Below are 16,107 nucleotides of genomic sequence, written 5' to 3' on the forward strand. Positions count from 1 at the left end.
GAGAGAGGGAGAAGGCCCTCTTTTAATACTGCTAACAGTATAGTGCATTAAATGCTTCACCGTTTAATGATTAAGTTCAAGAGTTCAGAACAACGCAGGTCGCACTAATGATCAGCTATGTACTTGCGACGCATCACAATTGTCATCGTTTGGTTACTAGGTTCGCCATCAACGATGTATAATAATATTATTTTATCAACTTTTCTTCAGTGACCCACTCAACACTTGCCAGCACCCTTTCCAATCTCCATAAATGAGTATGATAATATAAACGTAGCCAAGTCAAATCACTTAAACCAGAGCTCCTACAAACAGCGATTGTTCGTGCAGAGTGACAATTGAAGCTTTATTAATCCACCTAATCATTATTCTATAGTGTAAAAATAGTATACCAAATGTGCATACATATATGTATGAATCCTTTCACTAAAAAAATAAATAAATAAAAAATTACCAGAAAATAATCCGAGTTAGTAATTTAAACCTACTGAAAGAATTATTTATACTAACATGTTTCTGTTTTACTAAAATATTTTACTTTTATTTTTTTTTTGTATATGTTACAACCTGCTCTTCTCCATCATCCACTCGGTTACCTCGCTCATTATGGAAAATGAAAACGTGTTTCGTTTGTCCGAAAAGTTCTATAAAAAGCAACCCGATAGTGGAATTGATTTATCCAAAGTTTTAGATGCCTCGGACGAAAACTCGTTTGGATTTGAAAAGCTACAAGAGACGAAACCGGGTGTCTGGGAACACGAGGAGATGCCTGGTCTGCTTATTTTAAATAAATGTTTGGCACCTGAGACTCAATTGGACATTGTTAAATGCATTTTGGAAAGACAATTAAGTGATTCCCGAAACAAGTCAAACCTTTCACCTTTTTATGAGCTCCCTCATGGCGAAAAGAACCTATGGACAATGTACAAAAACGGGGAAGACAACGTTGCTATTCCTCCCACTGGAAGTAGTAAACCTGTTACGGTTAAGAACCTTATGGAAAAGAAATTGCGATGGATAACCTTTGGTGAACAGTACAACTGGACTACTAGAGTATATCCAGACCCTGCCACGGCTCCGCCATTTCCAGAAAAACTAGGTCATCTCACTGAAGAGCTCGTGCACAAAGCAACCGAGTTTAAAGATTGGAAAGCAGAGGCCGCGATTGTTAACTTTTATTCTCCGCGTGATACTTTAAGTGGACATGTGGACGATGCAGAGGATGATTTAACACTTCCTCTGCTTTCCATGTCCATAGGTTTAGACTGCATTTACTTGTTGGGCACTGAAACTCGAAAGGATGTTCCGAAGGCTATCAGACTTCACAGTGGTGACGCTGTCATCATGACTGGACTGTCAAGAAAGGCATATCATGGTAAGAATAAGACAAAGTCGACTAGTCAGCCTTCAAGCTAACCCCCCACAGCCGTACCCAAGATTATTCCCAATACTGCTCCCTCCTACTTACAGCTCAAAGACGAAGCTGTTTGGAACCAATGGATCCAAACCAAACGTGTCAATTTTAATATCCGTCAAGTTCGAGTGTAGCTTTATACCATTTGTATTACTAGGAAACCTGTAACTTATGTATAGATACATATATATTTATATATATATAATTTTTTTTGGAACAAAGCTATAGACATAAAGAAGGAAACCATTCATTAACAAAACATTTATTATAGCTTCCGAATAATGGATAGACATTGCATAATAACAGTTTTAATGATAATTTTTCTGTACACGCGTGGCCTTTTTGATGGCAGAATTGACAACACCACAAAGCTATTGTTGTACAATCTTGAATTATTTTAAAGTACACTTTAATTCATAGTAGAGTATTGGATTAGTGTAGACTCTACGTGCTCTGTTACACCATTCGTTAGGATGTCAAACATAAGAGAGGAACTTATTTCAAATGCCGTCCAATTTCTTCGACAACAGGACGTCTTGTCAAAACCTCTTGAGAAAAAGATTGAGTTTCTTCGTGGGAAAGGACTTTCCAATGAAGAAATTGAACAGTCTATTCAACTAGCTCGAAATGTCATTTCTGGACTTGATACTCCAACAACGAGTCGTCCATGGGATTGGAGAGATTGGTTCATTATGGGTGTCCTTGGCTCAGGATTCGCGTGGTCTGCGTACACGCTGGTTAAGGTAAGAAAAAGTTCTGATAGACCAAGTGTCTTGCTCAATCAACTCACGCTTTCCATAGAAATATGTCATGCCCATGGTACAGCCTCCCACTCGTTCTCAGTACGAGATTGATAAAGAGGAATTAGAACTGAAATATGAGTCGACTCAATCTTCTCTTCATGCACTCGGTAACGATACCAAAAAGGTTTTAGAAGAGACGGAACGCCAACAAGAAGTTCTTGATTTGGCGCTGGATGATCTGGAAGACACTTTGAAACAGCTCAAACAAAACGATGATGACCGTGACCGAGACATGGCACGCTTATCACAAGATGTATATACATTAAGTACAATTACGCTTCCGAACGCGCTTAAGGAAATCCGAGACACCCAAGCAACTGTATTGACACAGCTTGCTCAAGAGGTCCGCTCTCTTCGCCAGTTGCAAGGAAAAACCGAAGGCCATAATTCTTCAGAGTTATCTTCTACATCCCCAGCCAGTTCCGAACCATTAGATGCCAAAGGCAGTGCTCCTGATGCTGCTGCTACAGCAACTCTTCAACCTGTTTTTAAAAACAAAATACCTCATGCCATTCCTCCTTGGCAGGCAGCTATGCATGCTCAAACTTCAAAGACTATCCAAGAATCGGCAGGGGAAACGAAACAACAAACTGAGAATGAGGATATATAAATTACTTCTACTCTAATAACATAAAACGAAAGTCGGCGCTGGGTTTGTCATTTGCGTGGGAATGTCAATTCATTATGTATTATAAAAGCGCACGTCGTCTACATTACAATCTCACCAACCAAACCAACGGTAATCTCTTTGTTGGGAAGAACAAGACAGTTTTGGACACGAACCTCATCAGTAACCCGACAACCAGAGCCCATAACAGTGATGGCTTGCACCTTCACATGGTTGCGCATAATAGTAGTAGAGTGTTGGCTGGGGAGTGTGGGCGATCCCTCAACACGAGACCAGCGACCAATACGGCAATGGCGGGAAAGAATGGAGTAGAGAACAACGGCATTTTCACAGATCTCCGAATCGTCTTGAACAATTGAGTCACGGATACGAGCACCAGCGTGTACCTTCACATGTGCACCGATGGACACATTAGGGCCGATCTTAGCACCTGCCTCAATAGTAGCTGAAGGATGGATGTAAACCGGTTGAATAATTGTGGCCTCCGTCTCGACCTTAGGAAGCTTGCCCTCACGGAGAGCCTGATGAAGGTAAAGATAATTTGCAGGAACTGCGGAACCAGCGGTCTTGATTTGGCGCCAGAAATCTGTCGTGTTGTAGGCATAAACAGGTTTTGTCTGGTCGGAACAAAGGGGCGCGAGAACATCAGTCTCCAAACTCAAATAATCTTCTGAAGTTTCTTCAGAATAGTGTTCCTCGGCTCGTTCCTTGGCCGTACGCTCGTACGCCTTCTTAATCTCATCAAAAATAGCAACGTCAAAGACGTAAATACCACAGGAGATAATGTTAGAGATGTAGGAATCGGGCTTGTCCACGTAGTGCAACACTTTTCCGGAAGAAGTGTCCTCAACGAGACAGCCAAAGTTCTTGGCATCATCTTTACTAACCTTGGTCGTCATAAGCGTGACCAAAGCCTTCTTTTCTTCATGAACTGCGTACAATTGACTCAAAGGGAAGCTACAACAGACATCAGCGTGCATAACGAACAAGTCCTTCACATCACTCTTTCTGATTTGGTCACGGAAATGGTAAAGACCGCCACCGGTTCCCAAACAGTTGTATTCGCGTAAATACTTAATGCGACGGAAGCAGGGGAAGTTCTTGGAAGCCTCGTTTACAAATTCCGAGAACACATTATCATCATAAAAACCGACCAAAAATACGTCCTTAACATTTTCCAAACGCGACAAAGCTTCCAGATGATGGTAGATCATCTCTTTTCCAGCAATTTTAAAGAGAGGCTATGATAAATTGTTAGAACAGAAAACACGTCTACTAAGAAGTAATTATTCGAGTACAAACCTTTGGAACATCAAAGGAGAGAGGACGGAAACGAGTACCACTACAGACGTTGTTAGTGCGAGTTGAAACAGGGAATTACAAACCGAGAAGGACCGCCGACCAGGATTACGGCAGAAGAGCAGTGTTTTTGTATGGACATTTTGTTTTAAATAGCAGGCACGTAGAAACGTTTGTGCAATAGGTATTGGGAAAGGGCTAGAGAAGCTAACGGAGTTGCGAGACCATACTGGTATGTTTACGTCATATCTACATCATCGACGTCTGTAAACAAACGCGTCGCGAACTTAGACTGAAAGCTTAATTGAGCTAACGGTAAAGAAGGCAACTGGTAAGCAAAACAATTGAAACGTCACTCATAGAATTATGTTTAGCTGGAATCTAATTGATTCTTAATCGTCTTCTGCTTGGTTAACAGTACTTTACAAAACATCGAATTTCTCACTCAACACGAAAGAAACGTTACTAATTGAAGAATAACCCTAAACAAACCTTCTAGAATTGGTTAAATGCTTTAGAAAAACCCTATATACATTTTTACATACATCAATCTGTAACAGATACACTATTCTATCTTCTTTCTTTCAGAAACCGAGATTGCACCAGTTGTTGATTCCTTTTAGCTCTGATGGTAAAAAAGCCCAAATTTTCGCTTTCCAGACAGGTTTGTGTCATACATATTAAGTATAAGTACTAACATATCTTGCTCGACAGCTTTTACGGCCGAGTTGGAACAAATATAACGCTTTTAATTTTGCGTGTAAAAAGCTTCCCAATCTGAACGGAAAAACACTATTTCAAAAGAAATGGATCGCAAAACGAGAAACAAGAAGTTTTCATGGACCACATTTACGAGAATATCAGTTCAAAAACTATTTTGAATCGAAACTACTCGGTATGACTTCGGTCAATTCACCTGCTGAAAACTCAAAGATTCCATTTATGAGCCAGTTGTACGCACCGTTGGAGTCTAGACTCGATATTGCACTACACAGAGCTATGTTTGCTTCTAGTGTCGAGCAGGCTCATAAAATTATCGTGTCCAATAAAGTGTCGGTGAACGGTATTCGCGAAAAACGGGCTCATTTACGTTTAGAACCGGGGGACGTAGTTACCGTCGATCCTGCTACAGTTATGCGCTCCGTTTCTTCCTTTAAACCGACCAAAAGTTCTGCTTCTTCAGCTGAAGCCACACAAGACGCACAAGATACACGAGACGAAAAGGCTGTCAAGGCGCAAACGAACAAAGCATGGTTAGAAATGGGCGTGGAAAAGTTTATACCCAAACCATTTATGTGTGTATTCGCGTTTATCCCTTCGTATCTTGAAGTTTGCTTTAGGACATGTTCATTCGTCTATGTTCGACATCCAATTGCACGTGCAAATATGTCTGAAGTACCTTCACCGTTTCCTGAAAGATTTCATGCCCTCGCATACAATTACTACATTCGTTTTCGTGCCATGAGACAAAGTTTAAAAAAGCATCAAGCCAAGCACATGATTCCACAGCGCATTCACGATCCTAAGTTCTACCGAGGTCCACGAAGTCTGTATCGAAATGCTGCAGTGTCACCATCTACTCCTTTACCCTCTGATTTCTAATGCCGGTTGTCAATACATCTAACGAATCTATAACAAAAATGTGAAAAATCGCCATGCTTAATGATTCCGGGAAATAATTCTCTCAATTGTTTCAACACACACGTTTATTGTTCTATACCACAGTATTAACGTCCACGGTACTTTTGCCTTTTTTTGGTAACGCGTGCTGACTTGAACTGGCCTTGGACCTCTCCCTTTCCCATTTTCTTCTGATTGAGCTGTAATACGGGACAATCACCTCAAAGTAAGCAATAGAGACTTAAAAGAAAGACAAATGGAACGAAAAAATGTTTTTGAACGGCGTTCTCCTTCACGCTCTCCAGAGTTACGTTCTTCGTCGGGACGTGGATCCAATGACCGCAGATCATCTATGGACAGACGACATTCTCGTTCGCCATATACTTCAAGAGGATTTTATTCCCGTTCTCCATCTCCTAGACGCTACAGTTCTACAGTATGAATGCTTATCCTACATTGGTTTTCACGGCATTACTAACCAAGCAACAACGATAGATTCTCATTGAAAATATCACGCGAAATGTCACGAAGGAGCACATAAATGAAATCTTTGGCGCATATGGAACTATTGATGATATTGACTTTCCATTGTTCAGGAAAAGTGAGTTTCTGAGTACAACAATGGCTTACGATACGGACGGACACTAACTCTAATTTAGGTCATGAACCAAAAGGGTATTGCTACGTGACATACGCCTATGCCGACCAAGCAGAAACAGCTGTTGATCGGATGAATAGCGGTATGCTCGACGGTGAAGAGCTTTTCGTCTCTTTACAAGAGCAACCTCAAAAATATGGTGACAGAAGAGAGCGTCAAGGAAGCTTCTACAAACCTGGAACAAATTACCGTTCTCGGTATTCTAGGAGCATATCTCGTAGTCGGTCTCGTTCTCCATACAGATCCCCCTCTCACTCGCGATCTCCTTCACGGAGTCGAATGTACGACGATTTAGACAGCGAGAGGACTAATGATTTGGCTCCACGAAGAGCAGAATACCATTCTCGGTACCGGTAGCACCGAGCAAAAAAAAGTGGATTATCAAATCTCTCTCTTGTCTTGTACATCCAACTTAGGGGGTTTGGAGTATTTCATATACCGTTTGGGTATCACAGCAAGCTTTTGGTACACAAGTGATATCATACGAGCATATCCATGGGCTTCAATGTCCGCACTATTAGTGTACGCTGGTGCGAAGAAACTGATCACCTTTCCTTTTTTTCCAAAAGATCCAACTCTTCCAGCGACGTGTTGGTAGACCACAGCGCTAAACGTATTCCATAATTGAAACACATGGGTCAGGCCAAATAAACTTAAACCAAAAATGTCCGTCAGCTTTCCGACATAGGCAATTTGATGGGCACGTCGTTCTTCCTTCTTTTTAAGGTTAAAAGTATCCAGTCTTCTCAGTAGAAGAGAATTTTGTTCATAAAGCGCTGCGTTTTGTTCAACATATTCAACAATGTTCGCTTGTTCAGGGAGAAGAACAAGAAGATCGCCCATAAATGTTGGTACTTGTTTATGCTCCTTCCGAACAATTAATAAAAGAGCATTCGTATAAAGCTTTAAGACAGTGTCTAGTTCATGGATTGTCACTGGGGCTGACCCAGCTTTTTCGTAAGAGTTTAAACTTTTTGCGACTTGGAACTGAACATCTCGGATTTTTGGTTTCGTGTCTTCACCGCTTAAACGAAGACTAATGTGTTCGATGTTATTCCACATTCGCAAACCCCAATCCCACCAGTGTTTCCCTTGATCTAGACCAATGCAACCCAAAAGATGCTTGCTAAAGAGACCAAAAGCGTTGGCAATGGAGGACGTATTTGTGGCGGACAAAAGGACAAACTGGGGAATAGCATTTAAATCGCTGCGAATTCTTTGTTCCGTTCTTGTGTAAAACTTATCCCAGAAGAAGAAAAGTTTTCGAAACTTAGGCGAGTTTTCGATACCCATAACAGGCCCGGCTCGCCGGTTTTGATACGGTGCCGCAAAACCCTCTATTATTTGATCCGACTCATCCAGAACAACCCGTTTTAAACCCTGCAGAAAACTGATGTATTCAATTTTTGCTGACGACAACCATTCTGCTAAGCTATCAACCGAAGCGATTACGACACGCGCCTGCTGAAGCTTTCCATGTTTCCATTGCCCATATGGCAGACGTATTAATGGGTATACTGGGCAATTTAAACCAGCAAGTAGCTGTGACCATCGATATAACTGTTCAACGAGTGAATCGGATGGGACAACGTATAGGATCGTAGCTGAATACGAAGCCGCAGGCTTCGGTTGATCACTCAACGCAATAGATAACATTGCGGCGAGGGTCGCAAATGATTTACCCGAACCATTCCATGATCTTACAACAAACGAGGTCTTGCCCAGTGTGATGGCAGACACAATCTTCTCCTGTATGTCGTTGGAACGTGACACCTTTGGAAAATGCGCTTTTACGTTGGCTTGGATCCGATGATCAAGTGGTAATTTTTGAAACGGTGTACCAACAGGGTGAAACCTCCTCACCCATTTTTCGGTTTCCGGAGAGGCTGCGACTCTTAACGGTTCTCCGGTTTCAAGTTTGATAGTTTGTGAAACTACAGTTTTATAATGTTCCACCTGAATCCGGCGATAATTTGACAGCACCAAGGATTCCAACAGACAAAATCTACATTTCTGTAGCAGTATCATTGAACGATTAACTTTTGCTCTGTTTCTAACAGACGAGAATAGCGAAAGGAGAATGTGTGATGAAAAGTAGGTCCCCGACTGGTACGTCGGTCTTTGGAACGTGAATAAAGGGTAAAATGGCAAATGGGCAACAGTTCAATTCAGCCAAATTTTCTATGTAGATGACAAATCGCAAAAAGAAAATCCAAAAATAAGTGATGCGAAAGGCTTTTTTTTTTTTTCATATCCTGATGAAAATTGAAAATAATAAGAGAATCAAAAAAATCAATCCTATTCCTTGCGATCACAAGGAAGAGGATGACACTTAAGCCTTTTGCTCAGAGGGAACAGCGGTAGGTGGAGGAGGAGACTCATGTTTGCGCTTGCCAGCTCTGCTTTTAGGTCCCCAATTTTCTGTAGGGTTCATTTGGTAACGGGTATAGCCTGCCTTCTTAGACGCAAACTCTGCATCAGGATGCAAGGTAAAGTCGACCTTGTGAGTAATTTCCTTACGCAAGACCTCGGCACCGGGACTTGCATCGTTGATGTTGCTCTGCTTGACGGGGTGTTCCTTGATCCAGGTACGGAGAACATCCCAGACAAAAGCCCAAGGAGCATCTGTTTTAATTGCACCACTGCGTGCATGAGATCCGGAAACGTGGTAGCCCGCGTTCAAGAGAGCCGAAACAAACGTATTTTGGGGAGGGACTTGCGAATGAAGAATACCCGAAATCTGAGAAAGGATGAAGTAAAGAGGAACATCAGTGAGTTCCTCATCGGCAACAGCCAGCATTCCAAGAACGCGTCGTTTAGTTCCGTAGACTTCAGGGTCCAGGGTTTCGGCAAGCTTACGCATATTCTGCACGAAGGTCTTATCATGCAACGGGCCTCCCCAGAGAGGACCACCGATGTGATGTCTGTGGTTACAGTGAGCACAGCTTTCGCCGACAGGAGGTCCAGAGGCATTCGTGTACTTGAGCGTACCGGGGATCTTGGCCGGCGCGGTTCGTCCCATATACTGAGTGGCATAACTACCACATCCAGAGCAATGGTAGACGAGCATTGATTGACTTTGCAAAAGCTTTACGCGTGCGGGGCGAACTTCAACACGAACAAAGACACGGAAGTAGAAATCAATACTCAGCGACAAAAGAGGCACAATGGCTCGACCGTACTTTGCGGCAGCCATGGCAATGGCATACAGCAAATGACGCACAGCCTGCTCGTGACAGAATTGTGAACGCAGAGACGAGCCGCCGTAGGCGGAAAAGCACTTTTCGGGATATGCATTTCCTGCCAACACAGCAGAGTCGGTACAGGTGATGCACAAGAGACCGTTATTACTGACGGATTGCACAGCAGCATCCAAGAAAGGAGCGGCGGAACCGTAAGGATCCAAATCAATCACGTCGTAACGGAGCTTGTTCATGTGCATGACCACGTTCGCGTCACCCTTGTTAGGAATAACAATATTCTGAACATTGTTAAAGGCAACATTCTTCTCAATGTTGGCCACAGCGTCAGCAAGCAAGTCATTTGCCAAAACGCGTTTCACGTTCGGGATTTCGTGAGCGTAACGAATGGCACGCAGACCAGTAGCAGAAAGAGCCTCTAAAATCGTAAACGAAGACAGTTCTTCCGTAGCTTTCGTTGAGTCCGTCGCAGTGACTGTGGAAGCCGAGTCTGTTTCTACGTCCTTGGGAGAATTGTCTTTTTCCGAAGCAATTGAGGTCTCTTTCTCTACGGATTTTTTATTTTCTTTCGAAGAAAGGTTTTCTTCAACAGGGTCGTCCAACTTCTTGTGACGGTGAGCCGATTTTACACGCGTTTTCGGTGATCTTAAGTCTGCCCAGGTGCGAATTGCGAGAATACTCAAATCGCGGTTGAACTGCTGCACTGGATTGTAGAAAACCTCATCTCTGCTGGGAAACAGAATGGTAGCGCGACCCTCTTTGACCTCAACCGTGGATGACTCAGTCATGGCGAACGAAGAGTTTCTTTTCTGCTCCTGCTTCATCAAAGTCAAATTCTGCGTACAGTTACGTTAAACGATTTAGTGGAGTGTGTTCCAGCTCAGAAGAGTTGGTGGTGGTGGAGGGGACCCTGTGAGAGAAGGGCTCGTGAAGGAGAGGTGAGACAAGAGATAATGAGCAAGTATGTTACTAGGAAAACCGTCTGTTGATGCTGTCAGTCACTGTTGCAAATCGCCAATGACAATTGTTTCCCACTTGTGATGTTGTATAGTTAACATTGAATTAATATCTAAAGAATACAAGTCGTACCCAGACAATCCTATTCTCCTTAGTAAGTCCATACTTACTGTTAAAAAACAACCAAAAGAAAATTGGTTTTCATCGGGTATTCATAGAAGTAACGTTATCATACTCGACTTTGCAATTGAATGCTGTGTCTTTCTTAAAAGTCTTCATTGACAGTAAACATATGTTCATCATTGTCTTTGTTTTGGGCAGCCATAACTCCTGCAATCTGATAATCGGAGACCTTCTTCTCAAAGAAGTTTGTCTTTCCAGCAAGAGAAATATTCTCCATAAAGTCAAAAGGGTTGGTGACATTGTAGTACTTCTCATTGCCCAGAGACAAAAGAAGACGATCAGCAACAAACTCAATGTACTGACACATAAGATCGCAATTCATACCGAGCAAGTAGACGGGAAGAGCATCGGTGAAATACTCCTTCTCGATGTTGACGGCTTCGATAATAATGCGCTCAACGACCTTCTTGCCGGGACGATGTTTCAAGTGACTGAACATTAAACAGGCAAAGTCCGTATGCACACCCTCGTCACGGCAAATCAACTCGTTTGAGAATGTCAAACCAGGCATCAAACCACGCTTCTTTAACCAGAAGATAGAAGCAAAAGAGCCGGAGAAGAAAATTCCCTCGACAGCCGCAAAAGCGACAAGACGCACGGCATAGATGGATTCGGGATCCTCGATCCAACGCAAAGCCCATTTGGCCTTGGCTTTGATTGAGCCCATGGTGAGGATGGCGTCGAAATGGCGCTGTTTTTCATAGGGGTCGCGGATATAGGTATCAAGCAAGAGGGAATACGTCTCGGAGTGGATATTCTCAATCATAATTTGAAATCCATACACACAGCGAGCTTCAGCGATTTGAACCTCGGAACTGAAACGAGAAAGCAGATTCTCGTTAACAATACCATCGGAAGCAGCGAAGTATGCGAGCACAGTGGAAATAAAGTAACGTTCGTCCTTGTTCAATTTGTTGTCCCAGTCGTGTAAATCCTTCGACAAGTCAATTTCCTCGGCTGTCCAGAAAGAAGCTTCAGCCTTTTTGTAGAATTGCCAGATGTCATGATATTCGATGGGGAACATGACAAACCGGCGAGGATTGGGAGTGAGCACCACTTCATCCTTCTCATCCTCTTTTTTACCAAGGTAGTAAGGAGAGCCCTCAGTCATCATTTCCTCTTCGGAGACGTTGTCAAACTTGAAGGTCTCTTTAATAGAGGGAACATAAATTTGGCGATCGCCATTTTCCGCATCATAAGAAACATACTCACCCTCGTGAGTGGGAACGGTGAAAGATGAATCACCAGTGTTGCCAGCCATAACGTTTAAAGTTACAAATCAAGTTAGAAGTCTTGAGTCAAACGAGTTTTACGTTTGAAGATCGACAACAAAAATGAATATAAATGGTATAGATAGGAAATGAACCTTAAAAAAACCGGTCCGTTATTGAAAACGCGTAAAAGTACAAGTTGAGAGTTGTAAAAAAAAACTGCGATGTTTTCGCCGGGTATTTGACTTTTTATTGCTCGACAACAGAAAAACGTGTTCGGCAATCGCAAAGCAAAATATTAAAGCCGAATATATGAGAAACTAAGAGACCAGATGAACAACGCAACTGAACAAAGTTAGTAGATGCACAAGATGTGCGGGAAATTGGCCCATGAACAGAATTTAGTCCTTACCTGAAAAGCAGAGGTTGAAAATGGGAAATGTTGGAGAATTGAGAGGGGAGAACGGCGTGTTATATGCAAATGCTGGGGGGACGAGAGCGTCCGACTGGTGGTGTTTTTTCAGCTAATTAGAACGCGTATCTCGTCTATGGAGGTGATGTCATGGATGGGTGGAGATAAAACGGAGATAGTTGATCTACCCTAGGGTGACTCATAGAAGCGAAGGTCGGAGTATGAAGGTGTTTGTGCATTGGTTGGCGATACGATTGATTTGATTAAGGTTGGCGCAAGAGAAGCATCTTACGTTTTAATTGGTTGACAATTTTAAACGAATGTTCAAAACCCTGACCCCTCTTCAGCTTAGCGTTGGCGAGATTGCGTCACGCACTAGACTATTTATTAAATGAAAAAAGTGACGCGCCCACGCGCGTGATGGATTTGTAAATTAAATTCCGGTCACGTAGTAAACAAACGATTAGTCCGGATTCAGCCTGTTCCGTTCATAAGGCAAAGCCTCTGTGAAAAGAAACGTAAGAGTTGTGAGATGTGCGCATTGGGATCGATGAGGAGAAGAAGACCGACGATGAGAGAAAATGATTGACGGGAGCAATAACCTCACTGAAAGATGCGAAGAATTCGTTAAAGTGCAGAGTTAATGAATAAAACATATAGATGTGCGACTAGTTCTGTTTTTGTTTTTAATAATATATTTCTATTTGTTTTCTTTAATTTTTTATAAGATAAAATTTATTAAAAAAAAAAAAAATAAAAGGGAAAAAAAGGAAAAAAAAAGGGAAAAATCCCAAACAAATCAATTACCAACTCCTCACTTCATTTGCTCTAAAACATACCTATTTCCTTCCTTTCATTCCTTTCTCTTTTTGCTTCACTCCCTCTCTCCACTTACCCCCATTCTGTATCCCCCTTCACCCTCAACAACAGGGAACTGCCTTTACCAGTAATAAGACATAAATCGCGCGTAAACCAGAAGAAAACACTTCTTTCGGTGCTTATAACGTGGAACGAATCGTGATCTGTAATTAAGTGAGGAGTCAGTTCCTTTTTTTCGCGTACGTATATCGCCGATTTTCTCGTTCTTCCTCTTCCTAATTCGTCCGCCCTCTCATGGCCCTGCCGACCGTTGATTTAAAGATTCCTGACTATGAGGAGTGTCAGCACAAGATTACGGACTTCCTGTCTCACTTCAAGTCGGAGAAAACAGTTGCTGAGGATGCTGAAGATATCATGATGGAAGAAGACGCGGAAAATCCGTTAAATTACACTACAAAATATATGGATATCCTGCAAAAAGTAGCAAACAGAGAACTCAAGGCTATCTGGATTGATTTAGACGACCTCTACTCGTTTGATCCTACAGATGTTCGGCTATTAACAGCCATCCAAAAAAATACCAAGAGGTTTACTGAACTGTTCGCAACATGCGTTGATAAGCTCATGCCTACACCCACAGTAGACGTCAGCTACTGTAGTGAGGTGCTGGATGTGATTATGCAACAACGCCGCCAGCGCAATGAGTCGTTGGAAGGTGAGCAACCCGGTTTCCCTCCAGAGTTAATGAGAGGTTACGACTTGTACTTCCGTCCATTGACTCGCAACCAAAAACCCTTCAGTGTTCGCATGCTGCACGGCGAACATTTGGGCTCTCTTGTAACTGTTCGAGGCATCGTCACGCGTACAAGTGATGTAAAACCTAGCTTGCTCGTCAACGCTTACACGTGTGATCGGTGCGGTTACGAAGTGTTTCAACAAATTCGCCAAAAAACATTCCTACCTCTGAATGAATGTCCCTCTGAAGAATGTCGCAAAAACGACGCGAAGGGTCAATTATTTATGAGTACACGTGCAAGCAAGTTTTTACCCTTCCAGGAGGTGAAAATGCAAGAATTGACAAACCAGGTGCCTGTAGGACACATTCCTCGTTCCATTACTGTTCATTTATACGGTGCCATCACTCGTTCTCTTAATCCAGGTGATGTAGCCGACGTGTGTGGTATTTTCTTGCCAACTCCTTACACTGGTTTCCGCGCTATTCGTGCTGGCTTATTGACGGACACTTACTTGGAATGCCATTCAGTCTCACATCTCATTAAGAGTTATTCGAATCTGGAGAGCACGCCCGAATCCGAGGCTGCCATTGAACAACTTCGCCGTGACGGAAATGTGTATGAAAAACTTTCAAAATCAATTGCTCCAGAAATTTACGGTCATGAGGATATTAAAAAGGCACTTCTCCTTCTTTTGGTCGGCGGTGTTACAAAAACCATGGGCGATGGTATGCGTATTCGTGGTGACATCAACATCTGCTTAATGGGTGACCCAGGTGTTGCTAAGTCTCAATTGCTTAAATACATTTCTAAAGTTGCTCCCCGCGGTGTCTATACGACGGGTCGTGGTTCGTCAGGCGTTGGTTTAACAGCCGCCGTGATGCGTGATCCTGTTACCGACGAAATGGTTCTTGAAGGTGGTGCCCTCGTTCTTGCAGACAATGGTATCTGCTGTATTGATGAGTTTGACAAAATGGACGAAAATGACCGTACTGCTATTCACGAAGTTATGGAACAACAAACAATTTCAATCTCAAAAGCCGGTATTACTACCACTTTGAACGCTCGTACTAGTATTTTAGCTGCAGCTAATCCCCTTTATGGACGTTACAACCCTAAGGTGTCGCCAATTCAAAACATTAACCTTCCTGCAGCTTTGCTTTCTCGTTTCGATATCCTTTTCCTCATCCTGGATACCCCTTCGCGTGAGGACGATGAGCACCTTGCCCAGCATGTTGCTTACGTCCATATGCACAGCAAGCATCCCAAAATGGAATTTGAGCCACTCGATCCTCGCATGATTCGGCATTACATTGCCTCTGCTCGCCAACATCGTCCTGTTGTTACTAAACAAGTGGGAAATTATATCGCAGGCGCTTACATTCAACTGCGTCAAACTCAAAAGCGTGATGAGGCCAATCAGCGCCAATTCACGCATACAACTCCCCGTACCTTGCTTGCTATTCTTCGTATGAGCCAGGCCCTCGCCCGTCTGCGTTTCAGTGATGAAGTTGAAATCGGCGATGTTGATGAAGCTTTGCGCCTTATGTCCGTATCCAAATCCACTTTGTACGATGATGCAGATCCAGGAATGCACGACACTACATTGACCTCTAAGATTTATAAAATCATTCGTGACATGCTCAACAACTTACAGAGCGAGTCATCGCTTCCTCTTCGTCTTATTCGCGAGCGTGTTATTGCAAAAGGATTCACTGAGGAACAGCTCATGAATACAATTCGTGAGTACACGGAGCTCGGTGTTTTATTCACTGCGAACGAAGGTCAAACGATCATGTTCTTGGATCCCGAAGTGCACACGGAAGTATAAACTTCAATTGTGCGCTATCTTAAAATGTCTGTGCTCGTTTGAACATTCTTGAGCAGACAACCCAAGTGTAGAACTAAATTTGTTTCGTTCTTCTTTCTTTCCTATCTACGTATTCTTCCTGCACATACCTTTTCGTTTCTGTCAGTTTTACCATCCGTATGAGACCATCTACTTTTTACTATTCATACCCCGGAATTGATGACCTTATAATAATGTTATTCGTACTTTTTTGCTACTGTAATTATCTTATTCTATAACGGCTATACATGTAAACCAGTGTCCTACGTGCCATACAGCGAAGTATGCCCGTTGTCCATCTCCATCTACTCTCATACCAG

General features: G+C 42.7%; 9 protein-coding genes across 9 annotated transcripts; 5 read left to right on the plus strand and 4 right to left on the minus strand.

The window, feature by feature from the left end:
* Nucleotides 1-570: 570 nt before the first annotated feature.
* On the plus strand, nt 571-1,742 carry SJAG_00892 (alkB protein). Its single transcript, XM_002172125.2, has 2 exons — nt 571-1,375; nt 1,427-1,742. The coding sequence occupies exons 1-2, from the start codon at nt 607-609 to the stop codon at nt 1,546-1,548; spliced, it is 891 nt and encodes a 296-aa protein (XP_002172161.1). The 5' UTR covers nt 571-606; the 3' UTR covers nt 1,549-1,742.
* Nucleotides 1,743-1,744: 2 nt separating this feature from the next.
* On the plus strand, nt 1,745-2,895 carry SJAG_00891 (peroxisomal docking protein Pex14). Its single transcript, XM_002172124.2, has 2 exons — nt 1,745-2,157; nt 2,216-2,895. The coding sequence occupies exons 1-2, from the start codon at nt 1,888-1,890 to the stop codon at nt 2,825-2,827; spliced, it is 882 nt and encodes a 293-aa protein (XP_002172160.1). The 5' UTR covers nt 1,745-1,887; the 3' UTR covers nt 2,828-2,895.
* SJAG_00890 (mannose-1-phosphate guanyltransferase) lies at nt 2,787-4,365 on the minus strand. The gene is made up of 3 exons (XM_002172123.2): nt 4,231-4,365; nt 4,148-4,187; nt 2,787-4,086 (listed from the first exon to the last, which is right to left on the minus strand). The coding sequence occupies exons 1-3, from the start codon at nt 4,284-4,286 to the stop codon at nt 2,926-2,928; spliced, it is 1,257 nt and encodes a 418-aa protein (XP_002172159.2). The 5' UTR covers nt 4,287-4,365; the 3' UTR covers nt 2,787-2,925.
* Nucleotides 4,366-4,772: 407 nt separating this feature from the next.
* SJAG_00889 (mitochondrial 37S ribosomal protein NAM9) lies at nt 4,773-5,746 on the plus strand (the record flags this gene model as incomplete). The annotated part of the gene is made up of 2 exons (XM_002172122.1): nt 4,773-4,808; nt 4,859-5,746. The coding sequence occupies 2 exons, from the start codon at nt 4,773-4,775 to the stop codon at nt 5,744-5,746; spliced, it is 924 nt and encodes a 307-aa protein (XP_002172158.1).
* A 274-nt stretch (nt 5,747-6,020) lies between these two features.
* Nucleotides 6,021-6,779, plus strand: SJAG_00888 (RNA-binding protein; the record flags this gene model as incomplete). Its single annotated transcript, XM_002172121.1, has 3 exons — nt 6,021-6,200; nt 6,260-6,365; nt 6,424-6,779. The coding sequence occupies 3 exons, from the start codon at nt 6,021-6,023 to the stop codon at nt 6,777-6,779; spliced, it is 642 nt and encodes a 213-aa protein (XP_002172157.1).
* Nucleotides 6,780-6,803: 24 nt separating this feature from the next.
* SJAG_00887 (RNA helicase) lies at nt 6,804-8,450 on the minus strand (the record flags this gene model as incomplete). The annotated part of the gene is made up of 1 exon (XM_002172120.1): nt 6,804-8,450. The coding sequence occupies one exon, from the start codon at nt 8,448-8,450 to the stop codon at nt 6,804-6,806; it is 1,647 nt and encodes a 548-aa protein (XP_002172156.1).
* A 304-nt stretch (nt 8,451-8,754) lies between these two features.
* Nucleotides 8,755-10,410, minus strand: SJAG_00886 (N2,N2-dimethylguanosine tRNA methyltransferase; the record flags this gene model as incomplete). Its single annotated transcript, XM_002172119.1, has 1 exon — nt 8,755-10,410. The coding sequence occupies one exon, from the start codon at nt 10,408-10,410 to the stop codon at nt 8,755-8,757; it is 1,656 nt and encodes a 551-aa protein (XP_002172155.1).
* Nucleotides 10,411-10,579: 169 nt separating this feature from the next.
* On the minus strand, nt 10,580-12,485 carry SJAG_00885 (ribonucleotide reductase small subunit Suc22). Its single transcript, XM_002172118.2, has 2 exons — nt 12,386-12,485; nt 10,580-12,318 (listed from the first exon to the last, which is right to left on the minus strand). The coding sequence occupies exon 2, from the start codon at nt 12,021-12,023 to the stop codon at nt 10,845-10,847; it is 1,179 nt and encodes a 392-aa protein (XP_002172154.1). The 5' UTR covers nt 12,024-12,318; nt 12,386-12,485; the 3' UTR covers nt 10,580-10,844.
* A 611-nt stretch (nt 12,486-13,096) lies between these two features.
* SJAG_00884 (MCM complex subunit Mcm7) lies at nt 13,097-16,001 on the plus strand. The gene has a single exon (XM_002172117.2). It carries the CDS (start codon nt 13,499-13,501, stop codon nt 15,767-15,769), a length of 2,271 nt encoding a protein of 756 aa, XP_002172153.1. The 5' UTR covers nt 13,097-13,498; the 3' UTR covers nt 15,770-16,001.
* Nucleotides 16,002-16,107: the final 106 nt, after the last annotated feature.

Source organism: Schizosaccharomyces japonicus (assembly GCF_000149845.2).
Source record: "Schizosaccharomyces japonicus yFS275 unplaced genomic scaffold supercont5.1, whole genome shotgun sequence".
In the NCBI taxonomy this organism is placed as follows: Eukaryota; Fungi; Ascomycota; class Schizosaccharomycetes; order Schizosaccharomycetales; family Schizosaccharomycetaceae; genus Schizosaccharomyces; species Schizosaccharomyces japonicus.

What these genes read in the sequence shown, in the direction of transcription:
- SJAG_00885 (XM_002172118.2), bottom strand. Translation starts at nt 12,023, where the DNA reads ATGGCTGGCAACACTGGTGATTCATCTTTCACCGTTCCCACTCACGAG.
- SJAG_00884 (XM_002172117.2), top strand. Translation starts at nt 13,499, where the DNA reads ATGGCCCTGCCGACCGTTGATTTAAAGATTCCTGACTATGAGGAGTGT.
- SJAG_00892 (XM_002172125.2), top strand. Translation starts at nt 607, where the DNA reads ATGGAAAATGAAAACGTGTTTCGTTTGTCCGAAAAGTTCTATAAAAAG. An exon ending in GTCAAGAAAGGCATATCATG is followed by an intron (nt 1,376 to 1,426) that starts GTAAGAATAAGA and finishes AACCCCCCACAG; the next exon opens with CCGTACCCAAGATTATTCCC.
- SJAG_00890 (XM_002172123.2), bottom strand. Translation starts at nt 4,286, where the DNA reads ATGTCCATACAAAAACACTGCTCTTCTGCCGTAATCCTGGTCGGCGGT. An exon ending in CTGGTCGGCGGTCCTTCTCG is followed by an intron (nt 4,188 to 4,230) that starts GTTTGTAATTCC and finishes CAACGTCTGTAG; the next exon opens with TGGTACTCGTTTCCGTCCTC. An exon ending in TCTCCTTTGATGTTCCAAAG is followed by an intron (nt 4,087 to 4,147) that starts GTTTGTACTCGA and finishes AATTTATCATAG; the next exon opens with CCTCTCTTTAAAATTGCTGG.
- SJAG_00891 (XM_002172124.2), top strand. Translation starts at nt 1,888, where the DNA reads ATGTCAAACATAAGAGAGGAACTTATTTCAAATGCCGTCCAATTTCTT. An exon ending in CTGCGTACACGCTGGTTAAG is followed by an intron (nt 2,158 to 2,215) that starts GTAAGAAAAAGT and finishes CGCTTTCCATAG; the next exon opens with AAATATGTCATGCCCATGGT.